The following is a 16685-nucleotide window of genomic DNA, read 5'->3' on the forward strand; positions in this document are numbered from 1 at the left end:
TCAGCATGGACCACTCAAAGTAGTTCGTTGGCGTGAGCATCGGCCACACCGTGTTGCCGCCCGGGACGAGGCGCTCCTGGATCGTGCGCTCGTGCACGGCGATCTCCTTGCCGTGCCTGCGGGTTCGACTCCGACCACGGCTGCGACCGCGGTCTGGAGTCGGCGAGCGCGCGCCATCGTCGCCGCTCTTGCCAGCGGCTGCACGGGCCGCCGCTGCGGCGTCAACGGTCACCGGAGTGCCTCCCGGAGAAGTCGAACCAGCCATGGTCGCCAAGGAACGACGCGGCTCTGATGCCACTTGTTGGAACCAAGAACACCTACAAGCTCTAGCTCACAGCAACAATGGCGAGAGGAGAACGATGACTCAGGTGGTTTTTGCGCTGCGTACTGTTGCAGCTTTTCCTGTTTTCCTCTTCTCTTATTTATACTGAGATTATAGAAGAAAAGATCAACTCCACACGCGAGCAGACCGGCCGTGCCATCCCACGACGCTCGACGTGCGAGTGATGCGCGCGTGCCGCGAGCTACGCTGCATGCCATCCCATGCAACACTGGCGGGCGCGCCAAGCTAGCTAACTACTAACTGAAACTAGGATCGGCCTCGTCGTGTACAAGCACACGTGACTCGGTCGTTTATTTGCTAACTGAAAGAAAACTAAGCTAGCGACTGAACCGGGCTAGGAAATACAGGTTCAACAGACCCGCGACTCGCAGACGGGGCGGCCGTCGTGGATGAGGACCGGCACGGAGCGGTGGACGGGGTTGCAGCGGTGGAGGAGGTCGCTCTTGCTGCGCAGCTCCTCCTCCACGTACTCGTAGCGCACGCCCTTGAGGCGCAGCGCCAGCCGCACCCGCGTCACGAACGGGCTCCCCCAGTGGCCCAGCAGCGTCACCTCGCCGCCGTCTCCGGCCATCGTCGATCTCAGGCTATCTGGCTATGTGCTCGTGGTGTACGGCGCGGTGCTTGAGTTATGCTTGTAGTTGACATCGTTTGCTTATGGATGAATCTTCTTGCCGGCTCTGTCTTCGGAAGAAGAAAGATTAAACAATGTGATCTTCCACGCTAGCTGACGGCCCCAGCTGTTAGACTCTAAGAGAGCATCAGCGCACACCATTACGTATGTGCTGATGATCACATGGCACGTTCAACGTTTGACCAGACGATCTGATTTTAGTAATAGGCTAAACTATAATAGATCAGTTCATGTATACTTGAATGAAACACATACGAACATTGATGACTTTCTAATAAAAATAAGACAAAATACCTTCAAAGCTGTCATCTCTAACTTCATCGTTTGCATTTGGACATTTCTCCAAAACACTGGTGAACCGCGAAAGACCAAATCTGAACACGTCGAACTAACCTCAAATCTTTTTGATAGTCTCTTGAGTCGACCACCCGGTGGGAATCTAAGATCAACGACCCCGCCGCCGGGACATGCTCCTTTGCAAGGCAGATTGCTGAACCGCCGATTTATAGGCAGCCTTGTTTCCCAAATACATCGTTAACATTATTCAAAACAGTTGTTTTTGAATGCTTTTCTAAAAAATATTTAACATGTTTTAAATACACATTGAAATACTTTCTGAAGGGTAAAACACTATTTAAACTATGTGCACATTTTTTTAAAAAATAACAACATATTTTTGAAACTTGCGAGCATTTTTTTGAATGATGTGAAAATTTTATTTAACAGCACAAATATTTATTATAAATATATATTTTAAATGATATGTTCACTTTTGGAAACATGTGAAAATTTTAAATCTCATAAAAAATTAATGCTATAATTTTGTTTAAAAAATTAAGCTACTCCATTTGTTCCATATTAATTAATGCTCAAATGGTTGTATCTAGCACAAGGTCGGAGGAAGTGACAACTTTTTACACTGTGTTCACATTTGTTTTACTTCTCAAAGTAAATTAAGTAACTTGTTTTTTGAAGTACATGTATTTAGATGTCTCAAACTATAAACAAAAAAAAAAGAGCAAACCTAGTGAACTAACATTAATGGGCCGGCTGCACTTAGCGCGTTCCCTAAGGTGAGGTGGACCATTGTCTCGCTATAAGCGAGTCGAAGATCTGTTCAGAGAAGCAGGGCTGGAAAACATGTTAGATGCGGTGGGTCCTATTCCCCCATAACGCGACAAATACCACACAAACACACACCAGGCTAGAGTTTGCGCTGCTTCATGAGCTGGCCATTATTTTTGTGGTGGGTCCTATCTCCCCAAAATGCGACGAATACCATGCAAGCACACACCCAGCTAGAGTCACGCTGCTACATGAGTTGGACATTTTTTTCCTTCTCATCGGCTTTGCGAATATTACAGAGCCTTTTTCGAGTCAGCTTTCCCTTTTTCATGTGTTTCTTTTCTTTCGGTTTCATTTACTTTATTCGGGCCTTCTTTTTTCCTGCTTTTTTCTTTTGATTTTTTTCGTGATTTTTTTTGAAAATTTTAAAGTTTTTTATAGTTTGCACTGTTTTTAAAATTTAAGAACATTTTCCATATTTGAGAAAAATACGGTTCAAAATTACGAATAGTTTTTTATGTCTATGAACCATTCTTGTAATTCAAGACAAAATTCATAAATATTTTTTAAAATTAAAAACATTTTTTCTATCTTGGACCATTTTAAAAAATTCGAACATTTTTTAAATCTAGAACGTTAATGAAATCACAATAAAAGAAATCTGTGAATGCTTTTTTATGTTTAAAAGAAAAAGAAAAACCATAAAAGGGGCACATGTGGGTTGGGCCAAAGCATGCGTGGGGTTGCAGGTCCCTCCTCCCGGCACCGCCACGCCCTACGCGCGCGTTAGTAGGACTCCTCTACCCTCGTGATTCGGAGGCTGAATGATATGAGCCCGAAGCTCTAGTCATTGTCTTGATCATCTTTTTGTTGCCAGTGGTGAATGATTCATAAAAAAAATTCATGCATAGAAAAGATATTTACATATATTTAAAAAAGTTAAATATGCATAAAATATTTCTGATGTATACAAAAAATATACAATATGTATGAAAATATAGACAATGTTGAAATAAGAAAATAAAATAAAAAGGAAAAAGTAAAGAAAGTTGGTGAAACCAAGGAAAGAAACAAAGAAAATCAAAGAAAAAACGAAAAATGAAAGTAAAAACCTGAAGAAGACCAGACAAAAACTGATGCAAACCGTATTTTTTTAATAAAATTCCATATAGATAGAAAAAGACGCACGAGAGACAAGCCGGCTACGGCTTGCAGTAAGCGAGGCATAGCTCCGACACACTTCTCTATGTAGATAATTCGATAGCTGAAATGCTTTAATAAAAATCGCATGGCTTGTTTTAATAGTTGCCTACTTCCTCCGTTCTAGATACATCTATTTCCGAGACAATTCCGAACGGAGGAAGTACATTGTATTAGGTACTAAACCATATTGTTTCTGCTAATGGTGATCGGAAAGGGAGGCCCTTCTTTTATTATTTTTTAAAGCTGGTGGAATGCCTTATGGGCAGTTTTTTTAGACGACCTTGTACAATATTAGATGTTTAGGGAGGTACTTCAAAAAGTAAATCAGATTTTTCTGAAGCACCAGTGCCTTCTACATGAGAGACGCCTAATTAAGCGTCTACCCTAAACACCGATGCTTAAGAAAAAACTGATTTATTTTTCTAAGCACCTCCCCTAAACACCTTGCATTGTACTAGGCCTAATGAGCAGCTTGGGCTGTCGCTTAACAATGCTCAGGCTCATTCTCCACGCAGCTGGGCCGAAGAGCCCGCTGAAAAGCGCTAAAAAATCTCGCGCACTGTTTACGGTCCCACACAGCTAAACCAACCAGAGCACACCACGTCGCGGCCCCGCGGGCCCGAACAACCGTCCATCCACCGCCGACGCAGCTGCGGCCACGTCGCCCTCTTCCGGATACGGGAGGACGCGCGCCCGCACACCGGGCCCACCGCTCAGTGTCACACACCCTCAGGAGCCGACCCCACATGTCACTCCCAGTGCTTCAGCTGCCTTTCCTTTTGTCACCGCCATTCGCACCCACTCCACCCTAGCCCATCTCCTCCCCCCCCCACCCCTGCACAGCCGCCACGCCCCGCCCTCTCCACCGCCGCCGCCGCCGCCGCCGCCCCCTCGCCGGAGCCGGAGCAGGAGCCGGAGCTCGTCGCGCGGACGGATTCGGCGATCCCGCCCGGAGCCTCGGGCCCGCGGAACAGCGGACGCGGAAGGGGACGCGGACGGGGGGTTTGATGAGATACGGGAGCCTGCTGCGGCGGCGGCGCGGGCGGTGAACTGGTGATGCTCCTGGCCTCCTCGGTGCTGCGGGGTCGCCTCCGCCCCCTCCGCCGGCCCCGGCCCCTGATCATGCCCTCCCCTCTCTTCCTCTCCCGAAACCCTAGCCCCAGCACCAGCAGCAGCGCGAGCCCCCAACTCCCCTCGCCTTCCGCCATGAGCACCAGCGGCGTCTACGTGCCGCCGATGCGCCGGCTCCGCTCCGTCATCGCGTCCACCAACGGGAACCTCGCGCCGCCGCCCGCTGTGCAGCCCGCGTGGACGCCCGAGTGGCGGGCCGACGGGCGCTCCCTCAGCCCGCCGTCGCCGCCTCAGCCGCAGCGCCGCACGGCTGCCCTCCCACCCCGGCCGCCGCCGCCCCAGACGCAGCCCTTGCGCCAGCAGACCGCTGGGTATTCTCGGTACGCCTATGACGACTTCTCCGAGGAGGAGTCGGACCGGGAAATGGACCGCACGTCAGTTTCTAGCAAGGTAGATATACATTACCATGCTCTGCTTTTGTTGTATTTTAGTGTGATGAATATCTTAAGCTTGCATGTATGCTGTGTCCTTTGGTGTGCTGAAGGACTCCGTACAATAAGTAATTGAGTATGGATGAACCAAGGATTGCTGCATCTATGTGCTGTGCATCCATGGACAGGGAAATAATAAACTCCGGTTGAAACATGAGTTTTTTTAACTGATGCTGCAGGAAATGAAACGGTTTACACACAATTTCTGTCTTCCAAACATGCAGTAATGTAGGTTTCTCTATGAAATTATTTTAAGATCATAAAATTGTGAGGATCACATGAAATTGTCATGCCCTGCATATTCAGTTCAGACGTTTTGCGTGTTTGGCTTCTACTGAGATTCTGGTACCATTTGGAGAGTATAATGTCAGACTTAAGGATTTTTTTTTACAAAGACCTTTGTTGGTTAAGTTTGAAAAAATGCAATGTTTTGAGTATTAAAGTGAAAATTCAATATATCTACAAAGGTAGTACTGCTTATGTGGAATTTTAAACAGCAACATTTTAAAAATGAGAAGTACTAGTTTTTTCTGAAGGAAGGAAGACCTTGACAAAGTATTGCAACTGCAAATATCTTTTATGTTAAGGATCTTGAGATGGCATTTTTCTGCAATTTTTTGCCTGTCAAAAATATTTGCTATATAGTTCTTTTCTGGAAAGAATTAAGCTTCCTTTTGGTTTTGAGGTCAACTCTATTGAGAATTGATGATTACTAAAATAAGGAAACATTTGGTGTTCCCACATAACAATGAAACACCAATCTATTGGCCATGTTTTTTTTTTGTGTCACGTTAAGTTCTTTACAGTTATACTGAACAAAAATTCCAGGGGGGTGCATCTACTTTAGAGAATGTTGACGAATGGAAATGGAAACTGCACATGCTTCTCCGTAACGACAATGAACAAGAGATTATGTCGAGGGAGAAAAAGGACAGGCGTGATTTTGATCAACTTGCCCAACTGGCAGATCGAATGGGTTTGCACAGGTACTTCATGGCCCCTCTAATATCATTGTGTTGCATATGCTTTGCCCCCTGTCTGATGATAATTTATGTTATGGCAGCCGTCAGTATTCCCGAATCATCGTGTTTAGTAAGGTCCCCTTGCCTAATTATAGATCAGACCTTGATGACAAAAGACCTCAAAGAGAGGTATGCTGAACTGCTGATTGTCCTAGTAGCTTAAAGATTGAAGTGTGTATGACTTGCGCATTTGTTGGCTGAAATATTTGCATTATAGGTATCTATACCTTCTGGCTTGCAAAGAGAAGTTGATGCATTGCTTGCAGACTATCTTGCGCGGAAGAGAACAGACAGTGGGAACTTTCCTAATGCTGCCTTCTCAAGGTCAAGCAGCACGGACAGTTTTGCAACTGATGAAAGCTTCTATGAGCAGCAGGATAATCAGACATCAACCAATGTTGTGATGGAAAGAATCCAAAGAAGGAAAAGCTTACAGTTGCGTAACCAGCAAGCTGCTTGGCAGGTTTGATTATATGCAGTAGACCACTTGTCTGTTTTTCCCCGTGGGTTGGGAGTTCTATAGTACACTGAAGATATACACATGAAGTGAAAATTATGTTAATATTAAGTCTCAAAACTTGTATCACATTTTTAACTTCACCACAATATCCTTGCCAATCATCGTTTTGTATAATTTCCCCCAGTTTCGTATTGTACTACACTAACTATCATCTCCACTCATCTGTTGTAAATGGAATAAATTGTATTTGCGGAAGTACTTTAGATAACTGATATATCATATTATCTTCATATGACCAATCTATTGGTATGTCATGAAATGAAGGGATTATTAGTTGTTTACGTACATCATCCTATGCAGATACGCTATTGAGTTTGTGATTGCATATGTCACTCCGTTTCACGGTGTTCTTTTAATTTGCTTACTAATTTTCTTCGGGATTATGTTGCATGGTAAATGATACTTTACTTTGTGTAATACCGTGTCAATGTTCAATGTTTGATTATTGAATTGATCATCTAATTTAGGACTGTAGTTGCATAACTAGCCTAACATGTTGGTCCTAAGGGCCAGAATTTTAACTTGACAAATGGGCAGGACTTTGATGCCTTCTGAATTGTTAGTTCTGCCAATTTGATATTTCTTTTCTTACTCATGTTTGCGCTTTAATATAGTTTTGAGTGGATCAATGACCTTTTCGGATTATTGCACCCTGTTGATTAACATTTTCTCTGTTTCAGGAATCAAATGATGGTCAGAGCATGATGGAGTTTCGTCGAAGTCTTCCTGCCCAGAAAGAAAGGCAATCACTATTGGAAGCTATATCTCAGAATCAGGTCCTGTTCTTCTCCTTGCAGGGCATTTTGGTCACAGTTTGGTAATGTTTGGTTTTCTTGGTATTTGTGGCAAGTATTTAAGAGCAAAGCTAAATATGGTTTATTTTTGCTTTTGCAATACCCCAACTCATTTGTTTGTGAAAGCAAATATGAAGTGATCTTATCATGACATAGAAAAACAATCATTAAACTAAGTGATCTAAAGCCAACCTGTGTGCTTTTCATGTGAAAAAAATGCTATGTTGTGCACAACCTCTGGATGTTGAATAACTATTCAAGAAATGGATATGCCCCTTGTTTCTTAAGTGTCACACATATTTATGATTTTCAGTTCTGTATTTCTCAGATATGTAATCCTCCATTTGTCTGGGAAAGTTACTACTAATTGTTTCGTTATCTAACGTTTTTTCAGTTAAGAGTGTTTCTGCAAACTATCTGAGAAATTTGATAGTTTTTACTACTCAGCACATGGGTTAAAAGCCTAATACTTGTGAGTAGCTATATTGAGATAATCAAGTATTAACGGTGCTTTGCTTTATTGAACAGGTGGTTGTAGTTTCAGGTGAAACTGGCTGTGGTAAGACAACACAGTTGCCACAATACATTTTGGAATCTGAAATAGAAGCCGCTCGTGGTGCTACTTGCAGTATCATTTGCACTCAACCAAGACGAATATCAGCTATTTCTGTTTCTGAAAGAGTTGCTGCTGAAAGAGGTGAAAAAATTGGGGAATCGGTGAGCTACTTGCACCTATACAGTGAGAAAGTTTTCCATGCTGAGGTTTCGATTTTGTGGTTGCCGATGGGTACTCATGGTTATTTTAGTCATTGGATGTTGTCCATCCATAGGTTGCTGACTGGCAAGTAATCCAGTTGCTGTAGAACCTTTTCTTAACATCTTTTACTTTGGTTATCTGATGAAATGGGTTTACACTATGCTAAACAGTTTGTGCAAATTTGGTGAGATTATTCTGTTCTTTTTTATTTTGATAAAAGAATTGTTACCTTAGGTTGGCTACAAAGTTCGGTTGGAAGGAATGAGAGGAAGGGATACACGCCTTCTGTTCTGCACTACTGGGGTCCTGTTGCGAAGATTGCTGGTGGACAGAAGCTTGAAAGGTGTCACCCATGTTATTGTGGATGAAATTCATGAACGGGGCATGAATGAAGGTTTGCATCACTCATAATAATTCTGAACTGGGTATCCAGGAGGTAAATAGCGTTAATTTTGTTGGGTCTCTGTGCTAGATTTTCTCCTTATTGTCCTAAAGGACCTTCTTCCTCGCCGACCGGAGCTAAGGCTTGTATTGATGAGTGCGACCCTCAATGCTGAGATGTTCTCTTCATACTTTGGTGGAGCACCCATGATACATATACCTGTAAGATATTTCATTAAGACTTCTTCACTCTTGTATTTTGCTATCATATCAGTCTGCTCATCAAGTCATTCTTTCATTTGAATCAGCACAAATGTATATCCATAATATGAGCTGAATTACACCAATGTTGTGCATGGCTGCTCTTATCAATCTTAGGAATAGCCTTTTGAATCACTTGCGATTATTTAGTGCTTTGTGTATATTGAGTTAGCCTGAAATCTTCTAACCTTGTTTTCCTCTCTAAACCTGCAACTTGCTTGGGTGTTCTTTGCGGTCTAAATGAGCTGCATGCTATCTCATTGTAGGGTTTTACATACCCTGTCCGGAGTCGTTTCCTAGAAGATATTCTTGAAGTTACTGGCCACAGATTGACTCCGTACAATCAGATTGACGACTATGGCCAAGAGAAAAGTTGGAAGATGCAAAAGCAAGCTCTACGGAAGAGAAAGAGCCAAATTGCTTCTGTTGTGGAAGTACGAGAGTCCCTATTTTTTAACCATTTATTTTCTGCTTAAAGCTTTGGTCTCTAAGCTTCTTTTTTTAACAGGATGCAGTTAAAGCTGCGGATCTAAGGGATTATAGTCCGCAAACTCGTGACTCTCTATCCTGCTGGAATCCTGATTCAATTGGTTTTAACTTGATAGAAAATGTCTTGTGCCATATTTGTCAAAAGGAAAGAGATGGTGCTGTGCTTGTATTTATGACTGGGTGGGATGACATTAATACGCTAAAAGATCAGCTACAATCCAACCCATTGCTTGGCGACCCTAGTAAAGTTTTGCTGCTTGCATGTCATGGTTCAATGGCTAGCTCAGAGCAGGTATTACCTCTTAGATGTTTCCATTTCCTCTTTTGTAGTTACTAACACATCCATGGTTAGTTCTTTTGTTTAATACATATACCTACAATTTACTTGTGCTGGTAACACTGGAACTACTGTCTACTTTGTTAAGTAATTTAAATTTGTACTTGCTACATCATACACGATTTTGATAGTGCTGGCAGTTTGAGGGAATTCTTCTCTAGGCTGATGTGTTGGTTAAATTTGACATATTTAAGCAATCATGATTCTGTCCATTTATGTGTTTCGATGCTCCTTTGACTCATAGAACTTTCTCCAGTCACCTACTCCCTCTCTTCCAGTTGATAAATCTTGTGGGTATCCCTAAGTTGTCAATTTGACCAATGAAATATGAGTTATAGGCCACAAAGAGCATACCGTTGAATTTTTATTAGAAGTTTCTAATGGTGTATATTTTTACGATATATAACTCGTGTTACGTTAGTCACATTGATGATTTAGGGATACATGTAGGCCTTACAAACAGGAAGGGAGCAAGTATTACTTATTTACCCTGTTCTGCAGATGTACAGTATGAATTTCCGCGACCTTATTGAATTGTGAATCTATTGCAGTTTTGTTATCATCTATTACAGTTTTGTGTAAAATCAGATGTGTTCCTATTGTTTTATTACATGATACATAATTCTGCTATAGACCATATAGGCTATTCACAGGCTGTAGCCATGGATAGCAAACAGTACAGATTTATGTCTTTTGATATATCAATGATTTTATTCTTATATTGTATTCTTTGTTGTGCAGAAACTAATATTTGACAAACCTGAGCCTGGTGTAAGGAAAATAGTTCTTGCCACCAATTTGGCTGAAACTAGTATTACTATCAATGACGTAGTTTTTGTTGTTGATTGTGGAAAAGCAAAAGAGACATCTTATGATGCACTGAACAATACTCCCTGTCTGCTTCCGACCTGGATCTCCAAGGCTTCTGCTAGACAAGTAATATTTTCTATCTTATTGGAATATGATTAATTTTATTTTTTTAGTGCAACTCACTTTTGATTAAATAATTAATTCTGTGTGTGTGGATATGTTAAGCAAGCTACTTGTGATTTACCTTCAGTAGCGTGTTTGGTCATCACACTTATATCATGTCTTTCTGTTTTGTTATTTTAATGTCCGGTTATTTAGAGACGAGGAAGAGCTGGCCGTGTTCAATCAGGGGAATGTTTCCATCTCTATCCACAGTGTGTATATAATGTGTTCGCCGACTACCAGTTGCCGGAACTTTTGAGAACTCCTCTCCAATCCCTTTGTTTGCAAATAAAAAGTTTGCGGCTTGGGAGCATCTCAGAATTTTTATCCAGAGCTTTGCAGTCACCTGAGTCTCTATCGGTACCTTTCTTTTCACTCTTTGTTGCCACAATCACAATTTTTGTCCTTCGGGCCTTCAGATGATCTGATAATTTATTCCAATATTTTTTTCAGGTACAAAATGCCATCGAATATCTCAAAGTCATTGGAGCATTCGATCAGAATGAAGAGTTAACAGTTCTAGGTACCAGATCCACCCTTTAAATTTATCTGTGAATTACCACCTCTTTACTGCATCATTCTGGAACTTTTGCAACTTGTGTGCTATAATACTTGCTGTTTGTCACTCTCAGGAAAACACCTGTCTATGCTTCCAGTTGAGCCTAAATTAGGCAAGATGCTTATTTTTGGGGCTATATTTAATTGCCTTGATCCCATATTAACCATTGTTGCTGGACTTAGCGTAAGAGATCCATTCATGACACCATTTGACAAGAAGGATGTAAGTATGCCTCTTCCATCTCTAATGCATCTAAATATGTCTGTTGTGCTGTATACTTGGTATTGAACTTCAGCGTTTTGCCTTCCTCCATGCAGCTTGCAGAGTCTGCTAAGTTGCAGTTCTCATGCCGTGACTATAGTGACCACCTTGCGATTGTTCGTGCTTATGATGGATGGAGAGATGCTGAAAGAGATCGCAATGGCTATGACTACTGCTGGAGGAATTTTCTGTCAGCGCAAACCTTGAAAGCCCTAGATTCTCTCCGGAGGCAGTTCCTCTTTCTTTTAAAGGACACTGGCTTGATTGATGAAAACATGACTATGTGCAATAAATGGAGTCGCGATGAAAATCTTGTTCGGGCAATCATTTGTGCGGGTTTATACCCAGGTGTTTCGTCTGTTGTGGTGAGTTGCTTCTATATAAATTTCTGTTCCATTTTATGCATCTAACTCACCTGTAGCTCTGTTGTAGTACTCCCTCCGTCCGAAAAAGCCTGTCCCTCAAATGAATGTATCTAGCACCAAGTTAGTGCTAGATGCATCCATTTGGGAGACAAGCTTGGGACAAGTTTTTTCGGACGGAGGGAGTAGTAGTATAGCTTTGGTTTGCCTAGGACAAAGGTCATGTTTGGACCATTTTTTTTTGCATGTGAACTTCTTAGCCACACTATTAGAGCACTTATAATTCTCTGATCTGGATCCTAATGTGCTTCTTGGTAATTCAGAACAAGGAGAAATCAGTTTCTCTCAAGACAATGGAGGATGGGCAGGTTATGCTTTACTCGGTAAGTTAGTACATTCATTCTATCTATCATGATTGTGATCATGTCGCCATTTTACTTCGATCAGGCGGTCAGGGACTGTACATGCTGAAGTTTCATCTTGATCTTCGTTGTTGTTTCCAGAGCTCAGTGAATGGGAAAGAAGCCAAGATTCCATTCCCCTGGCTAGTGTTCAATGAGAAAGTGAAGGTGAATTCAGTGTTTCTCCGGGATTCAACAGCGATATCTGATTCTATATTGCTGCTCTTTGGAGGAAACATACAACAAGGAGGCTTGGTAAGTTCCTTTGCATTGCTTATTTGACTTTTGGTCTGGTAAATGGAGATTGAATATCTTCAAACTCCATGCTGCAGGACGGACACTTGAAAATGCTCGGGGGATATCTGGAGTTCTTCATGAGTCGCGATCTTGCATCGACTTACTTGAATCTCAAGGGTGAACTTGAAAATTTAATCCACTGCAAGGTATAATTATTGATCTTAAATATATCATTCTAGATGAATACTCCTCATTCTACATTTTAGTGTTGTTTAGTTACTTGCTGACATTCAAAACAGACCTCCAATTAAATATCCTGTAAACACTTTATTTCTACAGCAGAATAAACATGTCTATCTATATGCACTAGATAGATTACGCTGTATGCTATTGGTTCCCCTGCCTTTTCCTATGTGGACGCTGTTGGGTTGCCAAAATGGTAGTTAGCACCTTTCAGTGGTAACCATCCGTTTGAAACCTTTCATCGTGGTTTCCGCTTATGCACATTGGGTTTTCAAGTTTGGTCCGCTTTCAGCTTCGCCCAGAAGTCGATCTTTTCTGACTTGATCAGATAGTTTTTATCTGACAGAGCATGCTTCTCCCCATGAAAGTGGATGTTGAAGTTGTTTGCATGAGCTAGTTTTTGGGATTTCCCCCCTTTAGGTCTGTTTGCTTGCTAAAATGCTGGGGGATTAAGATGTAATCTTTAGGAACTGAATTCTATACCATTGTCAGTTCATTTGCCAACTCTTATTGGACTTTCCCTCATTTATTCTGATGCTCTACCTAATATTGGCCAACCAATTCTCTGTTTTTGACAGCTTCAAAACCCAAGGATTGACATCCAAACCAGCGAGGAGCTGCTGTCAGCCGTACGGCTGCTGGTCACGGAGGACCCATGCAGCGGTCGGTTCGTCTACGGCCGTCAAGAACCAAGATCAAAGAAAGCAAAGACGATGATCTCTTCCGCCTCGGTGGCCTCCATGGACCGCGGAGGCGGAGGCGGGCACGGAGGGGACAACCCCAAGAACCAGCTGCAGACCCTCCTGACAAGGGCGGGGCACGACAACCCGTCCTACAAGACGAAGCAGATCAAGAACACCCTCTTCAGGTCGACCGTGGAGTTCAACGGCATGCAGTTTGTGGGGCAGCCGTGCGCCAACAAGAAGCTGGCGGAGAAGGACGCGGCGGGGGAGGCGATCAGCTGGCTGACGGGCGGGGAGGCTCCTCTGGTGACGGCCAACGCGAGAGACCGGCAGGACGCCGACCACATGTCCATGCTGACGAAGCCGGCTCCACGCAGGAGGCGGCACCACCATAGGAGGAGCTGATTAGCGCAGAAAGGTTTTGTTCGTTGCACTCAGTCAGGCGAAGAGCGATAAACAGAATACATACGGTAGATTAGCTTGAGAAACACAGCGATTTTTGGTACGATGCCCGAGTTGTTGAAACTGGCTGCGATCGCCCAAGATGGGGTTGTCCTGGTCTTCATTCTTAGATCCTGTTCGTACGGTGACCTCGATACTCATTGTGCAGTGCTGTGAGAGACTATCCAGTACTACGTATAATGGAAGAGCATGGGATGGTACAACTGCAACAGAGGAACTACTCCCTCCGTCCTCAATTATTTACTGCTCAAATTGATGTATCTAGCACTGCTAGTGCTAGATATGTCCTTTTGAGCCACATGTAATTCAGGATGGAGGGAGTATAAGATTCTCACTGCAGAAAAAAGCATAAACAAAAAATATAGTTAAAAATTTCCAAAAATTCTGTTTTTTTGTGATTAGTAAAACAAAAACAAAATATGTTCTGTATGCTTGTCAAATTTCAGCACAAAATGACTTCCGTGGAAGTCATGGCGCAAAATAAATAAATAATATTTGATGCTCTAAAAATGCTAGTTTTAAAACCATTTTGGACTATTGATTTTCTTTTTCTAAGATTTTTCATGAATGTCATTTCGTGCTCAAAATTTGCAGGCATATAAAACATTTGTCAAAGCTACAACAAAAAATTAGAAGTTTTTTTTTATTTTACAGTTCATAAAGCTGCATTTGAGCTCAGGATTGGAATAGGACTTTTGCCATCGACGTTGAATTTAAGTGCCGGCATTTAATGTGTTGTGGGGCTTTAGGTCTAATCTAGCTAGTAGGCACCGCTTACGATTTTGTTCGGTTTTCCTTAATAAGCCGAACACCCATTATTTTTCTTTTTTGGCATTTGCCTTTATGCAGTGCATTCCTTCGTTGAGTGTGTGTTTGTAATACATCTTTCTAATCAATGTATTTGGCAGCTCTTCTGCTAACTTTCATTTTTCTTAAGTGTGCCATCTACCGGAGCCACTCTTTTGACGTCTTTCACACTTTTTTCCCTTTTCACATTGCTCGACATGTCTATAAACTCTGCATTTGCTGATATTGCTGGATGCACGATTTCAGTCGAAGATCATATCTCCTCTCCTCTCCAGAATCGGTCTCGGTTGTTCCACCATCAGTAGCGCCGATAACTACTGCTGCATGAGATTTTTGAAGGTTTTAGCAAGTTTGTGTTTGATACAATCCATAGCTGTGGCGTAGCCAGGATTTCGAGTCAGGGTGGTCCAATTGCTATAAAAAATATTTACACCATGAATATAACATACCAACATACTAGTAGAGGCCGAGCTATTTAGCTGAGGGGACCAATGCCCCGCTCCTATGTTCGAACCAATCTATGAGGAGTTAATTGGACAGGAATTATTTAGCCTTTGCCCCCACACCCCTAGCCCCAACCCTCGTTTTTTAACCTTCTTCAAATACATGATTATCATCTTTTCAAAGACATTTTCTTAACATGTTTCAAATAATATAACAATTTATTAATATCATGATTTTATTTAATGTTATCGATATATTCTGCAAGTTATGTGAGAATTTGTTTTCACACTAGGTCAACATTTTTTGACCGACTATGAACATTAAAATTATGATATTCTTTATTTCAGAAATATAAATAAAAGTAATAAAACCAAAAAGGCCAAAACACGAACGACGAGACAAACATACAGAAAGAACAATAGGAGAAACTACCTGGCCCGGACCAGTAGAACCTCTCTTTAGGTGACGCGACGGTTCGCATCGCTACGAGCAGTGTATAGCTAAGCCCCATTGCGTCACCTACATAGATGTCCAGTTGGGCTGCCGAAATTAGCTTCAGGTTAGTTCGTTTTTATTCGTATTTTCATTCGCTTTTTTATCATATTTTGAAAATAATACACAATACATCTATGTTGAAAGTTATATTTACTTAAATTTTGAAAAGAAAATGTAAAATTGAAAAATGTTAACACAGTGTACAAAATTTGTTAGCGTAATTTTTCTAAAATGTTGATAGAATGAAAAGAGTTGTGTGACATTTGAAAAAATAAAAAATTTCCAAAACATGCTCGTGTTTTTTAAATAAACAATGTAAATAAAATTTCCTGCAATTCATAAATAATGCCTTGTAAACTATTAAAAAAATGTACATGAAATTTAAAAAAGTGTTCGTGCATTTCAAAAATATATTCATGATGTTAAAAAGATGTTAAACAAATGTAAGAAAATGTGTAGTTTTAATAAAAAGTGTTTCTTATCATTTAAAAGAATCATTCAACGTGTATATGTAATATACTCTTTAACACATACTCCTTTTTTAAACCCATGTACTAAAAAAATGTGAAACACGTGTGAAAAATGTTTGAGAAGTATACAAAAAAATGTAGAATGTGTATGAAAAAAGCAGACACGACACCATATATTTTTTGCGGGGTATGAAACCATATATTTGAAATATTAGAATCGTGTATCTGAAAAATGTTAAACATGGATAAAAAAATGTTCCAAACGTAGGGGAAAAATGTACAACCTATGTGAATCATGTGTTCAAAGAAAGAAAGAGAAAAAAAGAATATGGTTAAATAACATAGAAAATCAGGACCCAAAAGAAAAGCATTGAAACCCGAAAGAAAGATAAAAGAAAATAAAAAGGAAGAACTGAGAAAACTGCTAATGAAACATATAAAATCAGAAGAAGAAAAATCTGCAAGGAAAAAACCACGCCTAAAACCCATGCCCGCAAGAAACCATGATGGGCTGGCATAGTAGCGCGTCGATGCGGAAAAGCTTCAGGCAAGACGGAAGGTACCATCGGACCAGGCGATGTATAGCCCTGGCAGACAAACATCTACTCCCTCCATTCCAAAATATAGTGCGCCCGCGCTTCCTGAGATCCAACTTTGACCATAAATTTAAGCAACGAGACCAACTGCGGCGGGAGAAAAAATTATATAATTGAAAACTTCTTTCGAATACGAATTCACTGATATAATTTTTGCTCCTGCCGCAATCGGTCTTGTTAGTTAAATTTACGGTCGAAGTTAAAGCACGGGGATAGAGGAAGCACTACATTGTGGAATGGAGGGAGTACCTCTATTGCCACCCTCAGAAAAATTAAACACATGGACCTATATAAGCGTTGAATTGGAATTGGCTCCCCCACTTGGCAG

General features: G+C 41.5%; 2 protein-coding genes across 2 annotated transcripts in view; one reads left to right on the forward strand and one right to left on the reverse strand.

The window, feature by feature from the left end:
• The window catches only part of LOC119270951 (probable glutathione S-transferase GSTU6), a 16314-nt gene extending 15353 nt beyond the window's left edge, over positions 1 to 961 (reverse strand). Inside the window, exon 1 of the mRNA XM_037552947.1 lies at positions 702 to 961. Coding sequence (XP_037408844.1) covers positions 702 to 914 — 213 coding nt within the window. The 5' untranslated portion in view covers positions 915 to 961. The remainder of the gene's footprint in view (positions 1 to 701) is intronic.
• Positions 962 to 4087: 3126 nt separating this feature from the next.
• LOC119266667 (DExH-box ATP-dependent RNA helicase DExH3-like) lies at positions 4088 to 13756 on the forward strand. The gene is made up of 19 exons (XM_037547913.1): positions 4088 to 4763; positions 5633 to 5790; positions 5868 to 5955; positions 6044 to 6289; positions 7027 to 7122; positions 7669 to 7857; positions 8132 to 8291; positions 8370 to 8500; positions 8806 to 8973; positions 9048 to 9320; positions 10107 to 10301; positions 10494 to 10697; positions 10791 to 10860; positions 10970 to 11118; positions 11214 to 11522; positions 11843 to 11902; positions 12023 to 12175; positions 12253 to 12363; positions 12979 to 13756. Exons 1-19 carry the CDS (start codon positions 4299 to 4301, stop codon positions 13486 to 13488), a joined length of 3735 nt encoding a protein of 1244 aa, XP_037403810.1. The 5' UTR covers positions 4088 to 4298; the 3' UTR covers positions 13489 to 13756.
• Positions 13757 to 16685: the final 2929 nt, after the last annotated feature.

Source organism: Triticum dicoccoides, chromosome 3A, assembly GCF_002162155.2.
Source record: "Triticum dicoccoides isolate Atlit2015 ecotype Zavitan chromosome 3A, WEW_v2.0, whole genome shotgun sequence".
Lineage (NCBI taxonomy): Eukaryota > Viridiplantae > Streptophyta > Magnoliopsida > Poales > Poaceae > Triticum > Triticum dicoccoides.